Source organism: Nuphar pumila, chromosome 5 (genome assembly GCF_984573655.1).
Source record: "Nuphar pumila chromosome 5, dmNupPumi1.hap1.1, whole genome shotgun sequence".
In the NCBI taxonomy this organism is placed as follows: domain Eukaryota; kingdom Viridiplantae; phylum Streptophyta; class Magnoliopsida; order Nymphaeales; family Nymphaeaceae; genus Nuphar; species Nuphar pumila.
The window spans coordinates 41,266,752-41,286,482 of NC_143253.1; the positions used below are offsets into that span (position 1 = coordinate 41,266,752).

At 36.6% G+C, this 19,731-nt stretch overlaps 1 protein-coding gene across 2 annotated transcripts in view; it reads right to left on the bottom strand.

Moving 5' to 3' along the window:
• The window catches only part of LOC149837438 (calcium-binding EF hand family protein), a 46,442-nt gene extending 27,049 nt beyond the window's left edge, over positions 1 to 19,393 (bottom strand). Inside the window, exons 1-5 of one of the 2 annotated variants that reach the window (XR_016432112.1) lie at positions 18,978 to 19,391; positions 17,508 to 17,575; positions 3,751 to 3,974; positions 3,448 to 3,531; positions 486 to 699 (exon numbers count right to left, since the gene is read on the bottom strand). Coding sequence is in view for 1 of the 2 variants with exons in the window: in XM_090007374.1 (XP_089863500.1) it covers positions 486 to 699; positions 3,448 to 3,531; positions 3,751 to 3,974; positions 17,508 to 17,575; positions 18,978 to 19,308 (921 nt within the window). In the remaining variant the exon portion in view is untranslated. Of the gene's footprint in view, positions 1 to 485; positions 700 to 3,447; positions 3,532 to 3,750; positions 3,975 to 17,507; positions 17,576 to 18,977 lie in introns of both variants that reach the window. The other variant, XM_090007374.1, reaches the window with a different exon arrangement.
• Between the last annotated feature and the right edge of the window lie 338 nt (positions 19,394 to 19,731).

Here is a 19,731-nt window from a genome sequence, read left to right on the forward strand (position 1 = left end):
GTGCACCCTACTGCTCATTATCACATTTAGCATGTGTCATCCAACCCCCCTCGAGCCGAGCTTGAACACACATTTTTTTTAACAAGCCGAACTTTTTGAGCCTAAGCTTGGCTCGAGCCCGGCTCGTGTGCAACCCCCTACTGCTCATTAACACATTTAGCATGTGTCATCCAACCCCCAACTAAATCCAAAATGTTACCAAGTATGATGGCATTCTAAACATGAGAAACATCCCTTCCAAAAGCAAACCTGATCTAGTGAAATAGTAGCCTCTGCCAAATGAATAACTAGAATACAAAGAATCAGGGATAGATAGTTGTGCTCAACAAGTTTAACATTTTTTGAAGAATAAACAGAAATACAATTATAGGACACCATGAAAATTTGTGAAAAACATAGACAAGCATCAACAATATGTCAGCAATTCCCACCCAAAGAAAATTTGAATGAAGCAAATCTAAATTGCAGAAAGGGAGAGGACATACTTCATTATGCAAATCTCTTAAGAACCCATCAAATTTTTCATGTTGGAGACTTGAGCTGCCATCTTTTCCAAAGAAATACTCTACTAAGCCACCGTTCTCTACAGAATCCCCAGTCTTGAATCCAGTTCGCAAACCATCCCTATGTTTAGTCCCTTGTCTGTTATATGATCTCATCAAGGACATCACCTTCTTAAACTCTTCCCTTTCAATCTCTCTGCAAGCAAAGGTGTAATCATGAATAACAAGTACTAAGGATCCTGAATAAAGAATTTGAGGATGTCACATAAGCAGATAAGCTTATACTTATTGCGGATACCATAGAATGACAACTACTAAATAACAGAAGGGTGAAAAAAAAAACAATCTGAATCTCTCATGCTTCCACATTTGTCTAGGGAAAATAAGCACTACTAAGAAGAAATACAAGCTTCTGATTAGCTCCAAGCAGAATAGTATACACAAAATGTTTATGGAATATGGGTATCTCTACAATCAACTTATTTAAGGTTATACATAAAAAAGGAAATTTGCTTTAATACTTTCAACGCTACAGGTTTATACTAGTACAAAGAAAATAAATTTACTAGGTGGTTCATCTAAGGACAACCCACTACAAGCAAACCTGGCTGGACAAGATGGACAAAAAAAGAAAGGTCGGCATTGAACACAAGCTTTCCTGCTTTACTGAAACATATATTCAATATATTGAAAATGAAGTGAAGCTTTAAGGGGGGCGTTTGTTACACTCCCACTCAAGGGAAGCCTCTTTCCTTTGAAAGAGTCACTTCAGAGAGACTATGTGGGTCTCTCTGAAGTGACTCTTTCAAAGGTGCTATTTTGCATTTATTATGTGGGTCCAACCATAATATTTGTCAAAGACATGTTTGTTTCACTCTTTGTAGGAAAGAGGCCCTATGTCCTACGATAGAGAGCCCCTTTCATAGGAAAGAGAATGAAACCAACACCCCCTAAATGTTACTGAAGGAATTGGAGAAACCTGCATACTGATGCCTCAGCACACAACCAACATAAACCAATACATCAACATAAGACATTAATCATATTTGGTTACAAAAAAAATCAATGCAGTCTCATTAATATTATATATATGTCATTGTCACATAGGTGTAGGTGCAGATGAGGATATGGGTGCGGGTGTGGAGGGTGATATACAGCAATTTCAAAAAACATGGGCACAGGGTATATATATATGTGGGGTAGGTGTGCAGCTACCTAAGGGATAACACTGGCCATCCATCGCAGGGCATGATAGACAGCTATCGCAAAAAATGCTGATAAGTAAGTTTTTCGGCGTTTTTAGGAATTAGCAGCACTCAAAACCGCCGCTAAAGCCTATAAAGGACGCACTCATCCTTTTTTAAAAAGAAATTTAGTGGAGCTCGAAAAGCAACGCTAAAGCCAAATTTTGGTATTTTTTATGCTGTTTCAGCATTTTTTCGCGGAAAAAACGCTAAGCATCCATCACGCCTGTAATGAACGCTCAGCAGCATCCCGTAGGTAGCTGCGCACCTAAGGGTTGCGCAGCTACCACTCACTCTCTCTCTATATATATAATAGAAAAAATGGACTTGGTTACGGTTTAGGGTTAACCAAATCCAATTCTGGACAGAAATCAAGCACAATAAAAAAAAAAGACTTTGAGGAAAGAAGATGTGAAATCCAGACCCACCCAATTCATAAGCCTCTCAAACCCATGTTAGAATACAAGATCCAAGAAAATAGTCTAATCAATGTTGCAAGGACATTTCACCTTGTGTATCAAGTGTTTTAGTCGCCGATATTTTCCCAAGATTTTCAAAATATCACGATATTTTCCTGAGATATTCAAAAAAGATCTTTTATATATTTTAAGTATCGTTTCTGTTTCTTTTATATTTTAAAAACATTTCTAATTGTTTCTTTATATTTTTGCAAGAAAAATACTGTAAAGCCTATCATTTTTTATCTTTTTTATTATTCATTATATCTTTTGAAATTTTAAAACCGTCATATATTTTCCCAAGAATGTTTTGAGAAAAACAAATTTTGGAAAAAACTCCTAAGAAAAACCTTGCTGAGAAATTGCTGGGAATGATATTAGTGACCATGGTTGAAACAACACCACACAACACCTGGAGACACTGGACACTTCATGGACACAGTCAAATAGCAAAATATACCACTGTGGACATTATAACAATCTTGAGTTTCATACGATACTATAACCTGATTTTATGTAATGATGAGAAAAGAAAAGTTTAAAGAAAAAACTTCTATTCTATTAATTTATTTGATTGTTCAATATGCCAATGAAATGCTGAGGCCCAACCCAATTGCCTAAGGGAGCTGGCCATCGGCACCACTGACTAAATATCCTAGCACTCCTATGAAGATTCAATTCAGCTCATAATTGGTGAAATGGAGGAAAAGACCTGCAAACTGTCACATAGACCAACAGGAAAGTGATGAAATGACATGTCAACGGTACCAACACTAGACACTAGGCATGGCAGGATGCATTGTGCAGATTGTCAAACATGAACAGTATCTCATTTTTATGTACAAATAAAGTTATCTGGAGTCTCAAATTTCAGTCTGTTGTGAACTTCTATTTTCACTTCTGCAATCTGTTACAACTGGCACGCATTTATCGTATTTCCTGATGTTCGTTAGTTAATATTAATACAACCATATATGTTAGTACTTTAACTAAGCAATATATAAACTTGTCCCCAACTTTTGGCAACCATGTATGTAACCTGCATTTTTATCCCATATTGATCTCCATGTTAGATAGACTAATCAGACTATCAACCACAAGTGTCCTATTATCCATAGTAGGTGGGATAAACTGAAGTCAAACATCAATGAAGTAAATCTAAAAAGAAAATAAAAGAAATGAATCCATGTGTGCATATTGGAGGTGGAGGAGCTAAATGTATTTCAGATAAACAGTGCATACCCATTATTGTCCAGATCAAACATTTTAAATGCTGCAGAGAAGCTTGACTCCGGAATACTTAGCAGGGTCACAAAAAAGATGTACCTGTTGCAAGGTAAAGAAACAGAGATTACACAAAGATCAATGCACTTTGCATTGACCAGACAGAATCCTTGTAAACACCATGAAGATTGACATACAAACTTTCAATTTGAATTAGTACTGCTTCCATTGATGAGTTGATTGAAGCCTCGCATAAACCATTCTGCAATTGGATTTGAATTCTAATTACATCCAGAAAAAAATAACAGATTGGAAACTTACTCGGCAAATGAAATAAGGCCATCATTATTGGTATCAAAAAGCATAAAAAAGGTTGAAGCAGCACAATGTAACTCTCCAGGTGGTTGTTCCCCTCTTAAAAACCCCTCTCGAACAATATTCGATTCTGATGGAGGAAAGACAGGGACTACTGCACGCATTAAGTCTGCTGGTGTCATGAACAACTCTCCTTCTGGGTTTCGAAATGAGGCAAAATACTCAAAAACCTGAAATTTGGAATTGTTGCAAAGAATCAGCTAACATCAATTTTGCTTTTATAGGCAAAAGATGGAACTGAAACATAAATATCCAAATTATTATTTAAAAACATGAAATTAAAAGTTTCAAAAAAAAAATTGCAACTGAGCAATGAAAGAGTCCATTTAGTGAGGCCACACCATAAAAATGCATATCGTAGGTCATGTACAGAAGTGTAATGTGAACAGATCCACTCAGGTTGTGGCATATGCATCATCTCACTGAAGAAGTTTGACAAAAGTATGCATGTGTTCAAGATTCATATTTTTGTTGGGAAATGATATGCAGGAGTATAAAGAAACAATTTCAGCTTTCACGCTGCGGTATAACAGGCCAATAAACAAACATATATCCTTTGAAAGACAAAAATTTGGTAGGCAAACAATTGATTAATAAAAACTCAACTTTATGGATCAGAAATAAACTTTGAAAATTTTGTCAGCTAATGAATGATGCCAGAAACTACAACATAAATAGGGATGCAAACAGCTCGGATTCGGGTCGGATGTGGCCAATACCAGCTCGGACTAATCGGATATTGGCTCATATCAAGTCTCATTTTTTTACATGTAATCAAATTTGGATATCGACCAAATCCAGATATCTGTTGGTTTCAGCAGCCAAAAACCAAAATCGTATCCTCATCTGATGATCATCAGATATGGTATTGGCTTACCAAATCCAACTAAACAGAGTCAGATTTGGTTGGATATTGGATAAAATCCAATCCATTGACGTCCCCAGACAGAAAAGCAAAGGCTTTCACTGGCTGCTATTATTGTTGACTTATCTAGTGATGAGTTTCTTATAAATATTTCCCTGCTCCACATATGAGTATCTTCGGCAATCACATCTCACCATCTCTAGAATTTCCCAGTAGCACTATTATGCTGCCTATTAGCTTTAGCTTTATCATTAGTTTTATTTAACATCAACTTATCTCACATATAAAAGCAGGTCAAAATGTGAAACCTGACCTATGTAGTCAAAAGCGCTAGGCGGTGCCTAGTCGGTGGACCCCTAAAAGGCCTAGTCGGAGACTAAGCAGGACTAGGCAGATTAGTCGGTACCTTAATTAAAAAAATAAAAAAATATGCAAATGAACAAATAAAATTAGTAACAAACATGTATTATGCAACATAAATCAATCAACAATAAGCAATAGACAAAAAAAACATGTTGAACATTACAAAACCAGACCAAATATTAAAAACAATTGAATAAGCAAAGCAAACAACTATCAACAAATGCCAAATAATTTAAAAATAATCTAAATTCTTAAAATAAAGTGCTAAAACTAACAAAAAACATGTATCCAACATAAAATTAATCAACAACAAATGCATAAAGCATAAGATATTGCTATCATCAAGCATAGTAAACATGTTATATTACAAAACCTGCCCAAATATTATTAAGACTAACAAATCCAACATAAAATTAATCAACAAATGCACAAAGTACAAAATACCACTATCGTGAAGCATAGCTACATAGTAAACCTGTTATATTACAAAACCTGACCAAAAATTAAGCCACATCTACGTACATAAACAAACACACATAACAAATTAATTACAAAAAAAGCAAAAAATGCACATAACTCGACTAGCCCGACTAGAGGCCTAGTTGACACCTTTGACTACGTAGAACCTGACACAATAGGTACTAATTCAGTTTTTAACATCATATTGTAAAATCCAAATAAAGAATGGGACTTCATTATGTAATGCCCCAGATTTTCAGAACCAATATTGACTAAAATACCTGACTTTTTTTAATGCAGCAGAAAGACGATGGTTGGTCATCGGTTTAGAAAATGTCGGGCTGGTCACAGCTATGTATCCAACCACATACTCGAACTTTAAGCAAAACAAAACATTTTATTTACAAGTCTTTATTACAAACCATACTGCTTGGTAAAGCAGTACTACAAAATCAGAGTCTACATAAGTCACAATCCCGTGAAACCCTGGATCTTGATGCTGCTCTGCTCCGCACCTCGTACAGCAGGTCAACTGTCAAGAATCTCACAAATAATCAAGTTTACAAAAAACTTGACGAGAACATTCATTCATCAAATGCGCTAAAGCGAAAAATAACACAAAGTGCTCTAAGGCACAAATATCAAAACGTGCACTCACAAGAATATCTAATATTATTGAAGGAGGAACCTCACAAAAAAGATAATTTACAATGGGGTAATAACCCCTTATTTATAGGCCGAACACATGTTGTAGTCATTGAGCTACTTCCCAACGGCTCTAATTAGAGCCGTTGGGAACAGCCCAACGACTATTCAAGTCAGTCAACTATGTTGACTTTGAGTTGACTAAAGAGACAAAAAAGGAAAAAATAAAAAAGGATAAAAAAGAAGTATTACAAAATGTATTTCTTTTATATACGTATATACTTTAAATACATACTTATATATACATACTCTTATTTTACAAAGAGTTTATATATATATATATATACATATATATAACATGTGACGTTCTAACAGTCCCCCTCAAACTTATGGTGCAATCACTGAAAGTTTGTCAAGTAGAAAATTGAATCTTGCTGAGCACAGTGCCTTGGTAAAGAAATCAGCAAGTTGATATTCTAATGTCATATAGGAAAGATCAATGGTCTTCTTTAAGTATTCTTCATGAACGAAGTGGCAGTACATCTCTATATGCTTAGTCCCTTCATGAAACGTATGATTTCGAGCAACGTATATAGAGCTCTTGTTGTCATAGCATAATCTTGTAGGATTTTGAAGATAAATTCCCATATCTGAAATTAGTTATTTGAGTCACACGATTTTCATGGTAGTAGTCGTCATTGCTCTATATTCAACTTCCGTAAATGATAGTGACACATTTTGTTGTTTCTTAAACTTCCATGAAATCAAGGATTCACCTAAAAACACACAAAATTCAGTTATTGAGCGCCTATTATTTGGATCTCCTCCCTCATCAGCATCTGACTATGCAATAAGATCTAATGAGGAGGAAGAGTATAGAAAAACTCCCTTATTTATTGTGCCTATGATGTATTTGATAATTCTCATTACTGCATCCATATGAGTTGATGTTGAAGCATGTTGAAATTGACTAACTATATGTACAACATGAGTTATGTCTGGTCTTGTAATACCCAAATACATGAGAGATCCCACGAGTTATCTGAAAGGAGTTGGATTGTCCAAAGGGACTCCATCATGAGCTCGCATCTTCATTCCGACAATCTCTAGAGTATCAACAACTTTGTCATCTGATAATCCTGACCTGTCAATAACATCTGAAGCAAATTTTGTTTGTGACAATATATACCCTCTGTTAGAGTATGATACTTCTATACCAAGAAAGTATGCTAGGAACCCAAGATCAATGATTTCAAAAGAATTTTTCAAAAACTGTTTTACTTTCTTGATTCCTTCCTTGTCACTTATGTCTGCAGAAGAATTCTTAATAAATAAAGTTGTGTCAGTATAACATGGTTTAAAATCATATCTTGTAATAACAGTTTTGAATATGTCAAACCAAGCTTTAGGCGCTTGTTTGAGACCATACAGTGCCTTTTTTAATTTAAATACTTTACCTGAAGGAGCTATCAATCCAGGTGGAATATCCATGTATACTTCCTCATTGAGATTCTCATTTAAAAAAGCATTTTTAACATCCATTTGGAATATATTACAATTTTTAATAGTTGTAGTAGCTACAAGGATTCAAATTGTGGTCATCCTAGCAACAGGGGCAAATGTTTCTTCGTAATCTACTCTATATTCTTGAAAATAAACTTTGGCATCTAACCTGGCTTTATGTCTTTCTAAGGATCCATAGCTTTTTGTCTTGACTTTGAAAACCCATCTACAGCCTATGGTTTTCTTTTTGATGGGTAGATTTAGAATTTCCCAAGTGTTGGCTCATTCAAGAGCGTTTAATTCTACATGCATAGCTTTTACCCATTCGGGTAAATTTTTTGCTTCATTGTAACAGGATAGTTCAAAATATGAATGAATAGCTATAAGACATGCTCTATGTTTAAGACAAAATGAGTCATAAGAAATAAATCTATTTGGAATCCTTGAGGTTCATTCAGATCCACGAATAGTGATTTGTTCCGAGAGAATTTCTAATGCTTCATGATTACCTGATTTACACTTTCACCGGATATGTTTTTATTTCTTCTAGTGTATACTATTGGTTCAAGTGTTCTATTTTCAACGGAGGGTTCTACATAAGTATCTTCATCATTAGACAATAATTTAAATAAGGAGTAGTCAGAATTTACGTCTTGGGACATATTTTCTTCAAATCCATTTTCATTTTCAACAAAGTTAACATTCATTGAGACAAGGAGTTTATCATTTTTTATATCATAACATTTAAACCCTTTTTGTGTTTCAAAATAGCCAATGAACGCACATGGGATGGCTTTAGAAGATAGTTTGTCTCCTTTATTATTTAAGACATAACATTTGCAGCCAAAGGTTCTCAGTCTTTGATAGTCGGGTTGGTATTTGAATAATTTTTCAAAAAGAATTTCATTGGACAAAGTTTTTGACGGCATCCTATTTATGAAGTATATTGAGGTTAAGGCAGCTTCAGCCCAAAGATTTTTAGGAACATTCTTAGCACTAAGTAGTGTTTTTGTAGTTTCCATAATATGTCTATGTTTTCTTTCTGAAATCTCATTTTGTTGTGGAGTTCTAGGACACGATCTCTGTTGTAAAATTCATTCATTTTCTAAAAATTGTTTAAAATCATTTGACAAATATTTTCTCTCAGAGTCAGTTCTGAGAATTTTGATCTTGCTTTCAAATTGATTTTTAATCAAGTTATGAAAAGTTTTGAAGGTTCCAAATACATCAGACTTAAACTTAAGAAAATAAATCCAACAATATCTAGTGAAATCATCAACAAACACAACATAGTAGGAAAATCCTCCTTTAAAAATCACCAGAGCAGGACCCCACACATCCGAATGAACCAACTCAAAAGGCATTAAAGAGAAAAAGGTTCTTTGTTTATAAGGCAAGAATGTCATTTTTCCAAGTAAAAATTTTTTACATTCAAAATTATCTTTACAAAGATCCTTAGTAATAGGTACAAAATTCAATTTCCTTATATTTAGATACCCTAGTCTATGATGCCAAATTTTTATATCTTTTGTTTGGGCAATATTACAAAATGATTCTTTTGGAATACAAAGGAAGTTTATATAATAAAAATATCCTTGCCTAGAACCTTCTTCAATCAATTTTCCAGACAGGCGATCCTACACCCAACATTTATTTGATGAGAAAATGACATCGCATCCATAATCCGAGATTTGAGAAACGGAAAGTAAATTAAGATGAAGTTTTGGTATAAGTTTTACTTTTGAAATATAAAACTTGTTGTGTTTTGTCAAATCATTTTTAAAAATTCCAACACCCTCTATTTCCAAGGAAGTTTCATCGGCAGTGAAAACAAAGGATGCATTTGAGTTAGATTGACATTCGGATAAAATAGACTTGCGTATGAAATGAAGCTCCTGAATCAAGAAGCCAAGAGCACGTACCAGGAGTAGAAGAGGATGCAATGACCGCTCCTGAGGTAGATCCTTTAAGCAATGGTTGCAATGCCTCCGTCAATTGGGATAATGATTTGGTGAGATCTTTGAGATTCAGAGTATCTTCATCTTGTTTTGACAGGGCCGCGACAACTCATTTATCTTGAGGTCTATAGACCTTCTTGAATCTAGGACATTGAGGCCTAATATGATCAGGCTCATGACAGTTATAACAAATTATTTTTTATTCTCCTCTATTCTTGTTAAAATGAGGAGGTCTATATGGCTTGATATAATGTCCCAGTTTGGAGGCAGCAAGTGCACAATCCTCTTATTGACCATTGCTAGAAGTAGCAAGAACACTATCATTCTTACTCATGTTTAGCCTAGTCTCATATCCACTAAGTTTAGTGAGGATCTCATGAATAGGAGGCGATCACGATGATAGCAAAGCCATGGTTTGTTCAAAATCAGGTCTCAATCCATAAAGAAAAGCAAAGAGTATCTTCTTCAACTTGAACTCTCTGTATTTCAATACACTTACCTTCTTATTTGGGTTCAAATTGAGCAAGTTGAGTCCAAATGGATGATAAATTCATAAAATAATCTCTAACATTCTTATCTCATTTTTTAATATTTCTAGCTTTTTCTTGGAGATAATAATTATGAGCCATATCTTTTTCGATAAACATACCTCTAAGATATTCTCATATTTCATTTGCCTTTTTGTAACACAAAAGATTTGAGGCAATTTTTGTCTCAACTCCACTTAGCATCCATGAAAGAATCTTGGCATTTTTCATGTCTCATTCATCTAATTTTTTGTAATATTCTTCCATTGCTTTGTCCTTTTCTTTGAGACTCTTCTCGACACCATTTTCACATATTGTAATTTTAAGAGGGGGTTCAAGAATAGTACCTCTCATGTATCCTCACAAACCTTGACATTTTATGAATGTTTCCAAATGTCTCGCCCAAATGATGTAATTGCTTCCATCAAGCTTAAATGGCGGAATAAAGTTGGAGTTGCTTGTGTTGTGCAGGAAGAATTCATCCATGTTGAACAAAGAAAGGAAGAGGTCCACCACCAAGGAAGAACTACGAACAAGCTCCACGAGGCAACCCACCAATGCACACTTTACGGGTGATTATAAACCAAGCTCTGATACCATGTGAAGAATCTCACAAATAATCAAGTTTACAAAAAAATTGACAAAAACATTCATTCATCAAATGCGCTAAAGCGAAAAATAACACAAAGTGCTCTAAGGCACAAATATCAAAACGTGCACTAAGGCACAAGAATATCTAATAATATTGAAGGAGGAACCTCACAAAAAAGATAATTTACAATGGGGTAATGACCCCTTATTTATAGGTTGAACACATATTGTAGCTGTTGGGCTACTTCCCCAAAGACTATTCAAGTCAGTCAACTATGTTGACTTGACTAAAAAGACAAAAAAGCAAAAAAAATAAAAAAGGATGGAAAAGAAGTATTACAAAATGTATTTCTTTTATATATGTATATACTTTAAATACATATTTATATTTATATATTCATACATATACGTACTCTTATTTTACAAAGAGTATATATATATATATATATATATATTTATATTTATTTATTTATATTTATTTATTTATATATATACATAGATATTCAAGTACATACATATATATTGTTAGGAAACGCTCAAGCAAGAAAACGAAGAAACAAGAACAATCAAATCACAAAAAAGAGGGACACAGATTTACGTGAAAAAAACTCCCCTCAAACTAGAGAGAGTAAAAAACCATGACCGCCCAGAGAGAAATCTTATTACTCTTTTTCGACTGTTACAAGAGAGAAAGAAAAGAAAGTATTTATACAAGGCAAGGGCGACAACCCTAAACAAAACGGGTCTGATCCATAAAAAATCGAGTCTCAAACATAAGCCCAAAAAAAATTCTTTCGGGGGGGGGGGGGGGCACTGCCCCCCACGACCCCCGCCCGCTGATCGCGCCGGGGGGAGCCCCCAGATCCCCCTTCCTTCAAGGGCAAAAACTCTGAATCAGGCTCCACAACTCATTATATATAACATGTGATGTTCTAATATCAACTACCTAGATTCTCCAAAAACGGGGTTAGTATCATACCGGACTAGTAGGAAAGCATTCCATCTCCAACAAGTATTTATCACCCTTGGTTGAACTCAGATCTCTTTCCTAGTATTGATGGTGTTTGTAACCAAAGAGATGAGGGAAACGTGTCTGCTGCTGTGCAAAGAACTCAGGAAAGTGTGATCTTTGAACCATCATTGGCCCCTTAAAGGTATAAAGGCATTGTTTACTCTCGACGTGAGAAAGAGATACTCCCCAGCTCTAATCAGGAGCTGAATTCTCTTTCTGTTTTCATTCAATCACCTGTTCACAGAAGGTCTACCCGACCTCGACATCCTATTGATAGGTGGGTTAGTTGTGAGAACTTCACAATGGATTTTCAACTTTTCTTAACCTCTTTGGGCAAGGAAGATCAACCCACCACATTTTATCAAGCAATAAATTCTAAAAGATGGATTGAAGTTATGAACGAAGAAATTGAGGCTCTTCATGAGTGTGGCACTTGGGATATTGTTCCCAAACCACACAATCGAAATGTGGTTGGTTCAAAGTGGGTGTATAAGATAAAGTATAAGTCGGATGATACTATCGAGCGATACAAGGCTAGACTGGTTGCCAAAGGCTTCACACAGGAGCAAGGACAAGACTATGATGAGACCTTCAGTCTAGTCGTGAAAATGAGCACTATCCGCATCATATTATCATTGGTTGTTGAACACTAATTGACTCTCAGTCAACTGGATGTAAAAAATGCTTTTCTCCATGGAACTATGAAGGAGGAAGTATACATGGAGCAACCCACTGGGTATGCCAAAGGGAATTCCAAAGAATACGTGTGCAGGTTAAAGAGAGCTATATATGGTCTGAAGCAGGCATCTCAATCTTGGTTTGACAGTTTCTCTCTTGAAGTAGAAAAACATGGCTTTAGTTTGTCTCTTCTTGACCATTCCCTTTTCATATTCAAATGCAAAGATATAGTTACCCTGTTATTAATATATGTTGATGACATTATCATTGCAGGTAACTCTAATGAACATATTAAACAGGTCAAAGAACTTTTGAAACATAGATTTAAGACAGTGTTTTAAAACTCGCCGAGTCAACTCGTTGACTCGGCTCGCCCCTCCAGCGAGTCAACCCGGCAAGGCAAACTCGGTTTGCCAAAACTCGGGCTTGACTCGGCCTGACTGGGCTTGACTCGGGATGTTTGAAATTTGTTTTTTGAGTTTCAAATTACAATTTTGAAATATATAAGTACATATATTTTAACAAGGGTTACCCCCAAATTTTGTATAAAAAAGAAAATAAAAATCATTTAAAGATAAAAAAGCATTTAAATCCATAGAATAAAATTGTCATGTTGTTTGAACTACTGTTCACCCTGTGTTATCAACTTATTCTAGCAAAATATTTGAAAGAAATGATTCTCACTATATATGGCAGGTAAACTATGCCTATGGGAAGTCACATTTAGGTTTCATCATCCATTTGTTATGTGAACAAGCATTGTACATATTCAAATATTAGTAGTCTTTTTATAGTTGTGCCATTAATATATTTCCTGCATAGTTTTATACATGAGAAAATTGCTTATTTATGTTGATATTGGGCATTCTGTAAACTTTCAATATGCACATATATCCCTATTTATATTTATGGATTTGTTAGAGAGGGAATTAAAACTTTTAAAACAAGCTAGCATATATGATTGGCCATTTTAGGAACCTTAGGTAGTAGTAGACTGAACTCATGGTGACCAAATCCTCTAATTGAAGTCATGAATTAGTCAAAGTGCTTGTATAGATATCAAATTCAATTATTCAAGCAAACCTCTATAGCTCTTTGCAGTTGTTTTTATATTCTTACAGACATTTGGAGACTATGTTTACTCAAAAACATGGTTTCAGACAAATTATATATTGTTTTTCTTTTAAAATCAAAAGTTAACAAAACCCGGTCTGAGTCACCGAGTTGACCCGCCGAGTCACGAGTCAATAAAGAACGAGTCGAGTTCCGAGTCACGGGTTTTAAAACATTGATTTAAGATGAAGGATCTTGGTAAACTGCGATACTTTCTTGGAGTAGAAGTTGATAGGACTCCTGAAGGTATGACAGTTACTCAACATAAGTATATTGTTGATGTTTTTAGCAAGGCAGGTATGACAGATTGCAAGCCTCTAAGCACACCCAGTGTACTTCATCAGAAACTCAGTTGCCAAGATGGAGATTTGTACGAGGACTCTACAGGATGGTAGCAAGAATGCTTTAGTATCTTACATTCACTCGACCTGACATTGTCTATTCGGTCAATCAGGTATCTCAGTTCATGCATGAACCACATATTGGACATATGGAAGTTGTTAAACGCATTCTTCGATATTTGAAGGGAACTATTGGATATGGTATTTTGTACAAAAAGAGTATGCATGACCATCACATGCATGAACTTCTTACTTACACAGCTGCAAATTGGGCAGGAGATCCAGATGAGCGCAGATCAGCCTCAGGATACTGTGTTTTCATTGGCCTAAATCTTGTCTCCTGGAACAGTAGAAAACAAAAGGCCATAGCCAGGTCGAGCACAGAAGCTGAATATAGATTAATGGCAGTTGCTACAACCGAAGTAACATGGATCAAACACTTGTTGGCAGAAGTAGGAGAATCGATTTCTAAAAGCATTCTCTTGTGTGACAATCAAAGTGCTATCAACATGTCATTCAATCCTATCTACCACAGTCGTGCCAAGCATATTGAAATTGATCAACATTTTGTAAGACAGAAGGTCGAAGAGAAGGAAATTGAACCAGAATATGTTCGGACTGTTGATCAAGTTGTTGACTTGTTTACAAAAGGACTTATCAAGGACAGATTTTGGATGTTAAAAAACAAGTTGTTCATGGTTCAAAACCATGAACAACTTGAGGGTGAAAAGATGTCACAACTGGGCCTGGATCTCAGGATCCATACCCAATCTGTTTTAGTTTTATTTAAACACATGCTCATTAATGGCATGTTGTAATTTTCACACTTTATGTAAAGGGTATTTTTGTACCCTAATTAAACTGTACGTGTATATAGTTAATGAAGCAAACCGCAGACCCCAATTTGGGTTTTTTGCAGCCATCGACGCCTCTCTCCCTCTCTACTCCTCTTCCTCTTGTGATTGACGGTGGAATACCATTTCCTAACATCTTCCAAAGTGGAGTCTCAAATAGCATACATTCGTACGAGGGCATAGTTATGTCATCTTTGTTTGAGTATCCTTTGCTCGTGCAAGTACATCGCAAATTGAGGCAAAAAATTTGACATCATAACACCTTAACGAAACGGGAATCCTTTTATTGGAGAGATGTGCACTGTTGTGCTTACCTTGCACCTTTCGTGGTTTATCGAAAACCTTAGTTTTAATTAGGCCTCGAGCTGGTGACTTAGTGATTACGTGAAAAACCTCAAGCACTTTAGTGTTTTGCTCAAAATCTGAAACCCTTCCCTTAGGGGTTTATTCGCCAAACATCATTTTGCATGGAATAAAGTATTTAAAATGCTTGAGCAATAGGAATCTACCACCATACGTAACGTGTATATATATGCTACTATTGCGCAGTTATATTTATAAGTAGAGCAGGTGCGCTAAGCGCATATGTGCCAAATAAATGTATATAGTAATATACATTATTTCTACGCATATAACAGGCAAGTATTATGTAAAAGCATGGCAATGAATGAACATATGTACATGCCCAAATAGATGCACACGTAATCATAAAATAAAAATAGTAGTGTACGAAAAATGCGCACACACCCAAATAAATGCATAGACGCATGGCCTAGGCACAGAACAACGCGCCAAGCTAAATAAATGGAATAAGCACGTGGCCTAGGCACAGAACAATGCACCAGACTAAATAAATTGCAAAAAAGAACTTCTACCGTATATGTTTTATACGTGGGAACATAATCACAAGGATATGCAAGTCGACACATGGTGCAAGTGCACGTGATGGCCTAGATAGCGTAAACTGAGGACTAAGACCTTATATCATACACGTGGGAACATAGTTGCAAGGATATGCGAGTGGACAACTGGCGCAAGCACACACGGTGACCTAGATGGCGTAAACTGAGGTTAAAGGCCCTATAACATGAATTTCAACATATTAATACCAATGTCATCGGCGTACAGACCTACTTTGTATTTGTATACGACGCAAAGCGTAAGGTCTCTCTTGGGTCGTGGTCGGCACATACTTTTGTCTGGTACGGTCACAACAAGGTCGGTTCGCGTGAAAAGAGAAGGAAAAAGAGTTGAAGAGGTGGCACCAACTCATGATGTGCACCTTTACACACTTGGCTCAAGAAAGGAGCGAAAAAGATAGAGATATTGGTAAAGAACAAGTCAAACCTAGCATAGGTCAAAGTAGAGTTGACCCACTAGGTTGAGCCTAATACTGGTTAGGGAGACTCGGACATAGGTTCAGTCCAGTCCAACTAGGTTAAAAAAGAGAGAGAACTAACCTGCCAAGGTCAAGTGGTTTTGACCCAAGAAGGCTCGATCTAGGTCAAGTGGGTCCGAGTTCACCGCAAGTGAGCTCGGTCTAGGTCAAGTGGGTTTGACCCAAACAAGAACCAGGAGGCAAAGATGAGAGAAAAAACTAACCTGGCTAGGTCAAGTTTGACCCAAATAGACTCAATCTAGACTAGGCAGGCTCAAGCTCACCTCAAGTGAGCTTGGTCTAAGTCAAGTAAGGTTGACCTAGGCTAGAACCAAGAGCGAGGAGAGAGAGAATCCAAGGGAAGGGGGGGATTTTTTCTAAAGGGGTTCACCTCTATTTATAGGGGATTATGTGGGCCTTGGGTATGGATTGGATCTTATCCAGATCCAAATTCAAATAGTAAAAGTGATGTGACTTCAAGCTTATCCATCCAAGACTTAGGGATAAGCAAAAAAATGACATTTGTGTCCCTATGGGACCCACTAGTTGTTTTTATGAAATATTTTATGTGGGGCCCGCAATTGTTTTGTAAGGCCCACGTATTTCGTGGGTCCACCAATATTTTTTTGGAAAAAACCAAAATTGGTCACAAGCTTCGTCTCGTCAAGACTAAGCTGTTTGATTCGTGAAAAAACTCTTGTTTCGCTTAACGAACACGGTATGGCTCTCCGACCTTTTTTCGGCAAAAATCGTCGAAGAGATACATGTATGTATCCTAAGCATAATTGGCTTGTAGGAATTTCTTCGTTTTGTATCCTTAGATTAATACGACGAATACACATAAAATACCTCGTATATTTAACTCAAAATACTACAGAAAATTTGTGGATCTTACATTTTTTATAGAACTCATGCATTCATAAAAGGAAAATTCAAGGAAAAGCCGCATGGCCAGATTAGTTCTTAGCAACTCTAGCAAACAGATGACAACCTGTTCAAACAAATGCATTAAAAACAAAGGGGATAATCAAATTAATGGTAAGGTTTAACAGGTATTGCATGCCTTCACATGATTCAGACATAGGAAATTAAAGGAGATAATCAAATTAGTGGTAAGGTTTAACTGGTGTTACATGCCTTTGCATGATTCAGAGAGAGGAAATAAATCATCAAGTGATCCAGAAAAGCAGAACAAAGATGCTTATGCTTTCTATATATTGTTGTATGCTTGCTCTCATTTTTTTATATTAGTGACGATAACTGAAACCTGCACTTATTGAGACATATACAACCTTGTGACTATTACAACTGACCGCCAATCTTTAAGAAAATAAAATAAAATAAGAGATCATTACCAACAGATTAAATTTCACTGTTTAATTAAGACAAGAAAAGATGTCACACACTTGAAAATACCTTCTCAGGAGGACTTCGCAACCTTATTCGCTTCTCATAGTTGAAGAAGATCCTCCGCCTATATGCTTCTGCAGAGATAAGCAACACAAATAACACCATGTAATAGCTAGTGACGGTTATTCAGCAAAGGATGTATAATTTAGGGTGTTGCAATGAGAATTTATGATTAGTGTGAAATGGATCACAACAACCAACAATCAGAACTAAGAGAGATGACAAGAGAGGTAATAAGACAAAAATGCAGAAGAAGCATTTAATTGATTTGTAAGTTAGTTTTAAAGCAATAATCGAAAGGACCTGCAACTGATCTAAAGAACAAAACAACAATCCAAAAGATGGATAGATCACAGTACACCTAATAAGATGGTTGTTAACAGGAAGTCTTTGGCCAACGCACCATTATATTGTAGATTAAAAATGCTAATATATGTATTCCTGAAGAGAAAAAGACACAAATGTGAATATGGCATACAACACAGATGTGGTGATCCAAAATCCAGTTAGAACTGAAATGCAGGTTTAGTGTTGAAGCAAGTTTAGTTAATATACCCGAAACTTAAAGTAATTTGGATCTGGATTTAGGCCTTCCATAGTTTATGTTTGGGTCTAAAATTGCCATCTTGAGTTTTCAAAGTAAGATAATACATTCTGAATTTCCATTTTTCATGTTTCTGCAAGTAGTTATAAGAATTGTTTCATCTGACTTAGGAACCTTATGCAATTTGAGAATTGACCTAGAGGTGGTTTTTCTTTTTTTATGCTTTCCCAGGAGTCGGAGGAACTTAATAGGCTTTCTCTATTACAAGTTCGTATACATTAAATTAGTTTCATTATACAAAAGAACAAAGTAGTTTTAGCACAGACATTCCCAATAAATTATTGGTTTTCTGACCATGATTTGAAACCTATGGAGCTGGACTCCATTCTTAGCCGATCTTTGTTTGCATTAGCATGTAAACTATAAGAAAAAAAACTAAAAAATAAATTATGAAAATTTCGAATTGCAAGAAAGCAAAATTATTAGGTCACAGACAAGGCTACGCAACGGACCGTAAGCCAAGTGAGAACCATGTTGCACAGTTAGCGAAGAAGTAATTCAACAGTAACCCTCAGAAACAAGGATGACGCTCGCCTAATGAAGAAACAAAAGAGAAAATTGATCAAAAGGCATCTTTTTCGCTGGAAATTCAATACACAAGTAAACTAATTAATCTGGTTTCCTTTTGTGCTAAGAAAAACCTGTAGATATCATACGGTCAAGATCCAACCGCGCAGAGAAGAAAAAGAAGGCAAAGGAAGACAGAAAGAAGAGCGATGGGGGCCAAAACTCAAGAGCGGTACAACAAGCACCGAAACAGCATACCAGGCAACATATCCACCAAAATAAGAACTCTTAACGAAGAAAATAAAGATCCGGAGATGGAAAACTTACAAAAAAAGGAGAAAGAGAAAGAGAAGATGAAGGCGAACCTCCAAAGATGAATCTGGGCTCCTTCCTCCGGAAGACACCGGGATCGTCCTGCGCGGCCAAGTCGGCAAGAGAGAATGACTCGGCGGGCGAAGGCCACAAGCACACGGCCGCGCTCGCACCCAGAACGAACCCGGACATGAATCGGAGAAGGAAGCCCGACCTCCCATTGTCATCGGCAGCCAACGGCGGTTGCGAGAGATCGGGGGATGAGGAGAAGTGGCGAAGGGCATCTTGGAGGCGGTGGGCAGAAGCAAGGCGGCGTCTGCTTCTTCCCAAAGGAAGAGGAAGGGACGATGTGCCGCTGCTGCAGAGGGAGCGCCACCTCCACATTCTGGAAACAAATCTGAACCCCGAGAGAGAGGGCGGGTGGGTGGGTGGGTGGGGTTGGGTAGGAGAGGATGGCCGGGGAAGCGGTTTCTTCCGATGCGGTGAGAGGATGGGGGTTGTTAACTCCAGGCGTAGAGAGGTCAATGAGTGAAAACAACGGCGGGAATTACGCCGGTTGTTTTGGTCCACGGCCATTTTGGTCACAAATCAGAAAACAAAAACTGTCCGGGGGTAGAAGCCAGCGGTCATTAGATCGACCTACAAGGGCTATGACTCGAGATGATTGTGTATAATGACGAATATTTCCCTGCCATTCTTACGATGGAGGATGAGCCACGTTAATTATTTTTTTTTTTTTTTAACACCGGTTATACAACCGTTCCATTGGGATGCGAACATGGAATGTCTCAACACAAAGTGACATGC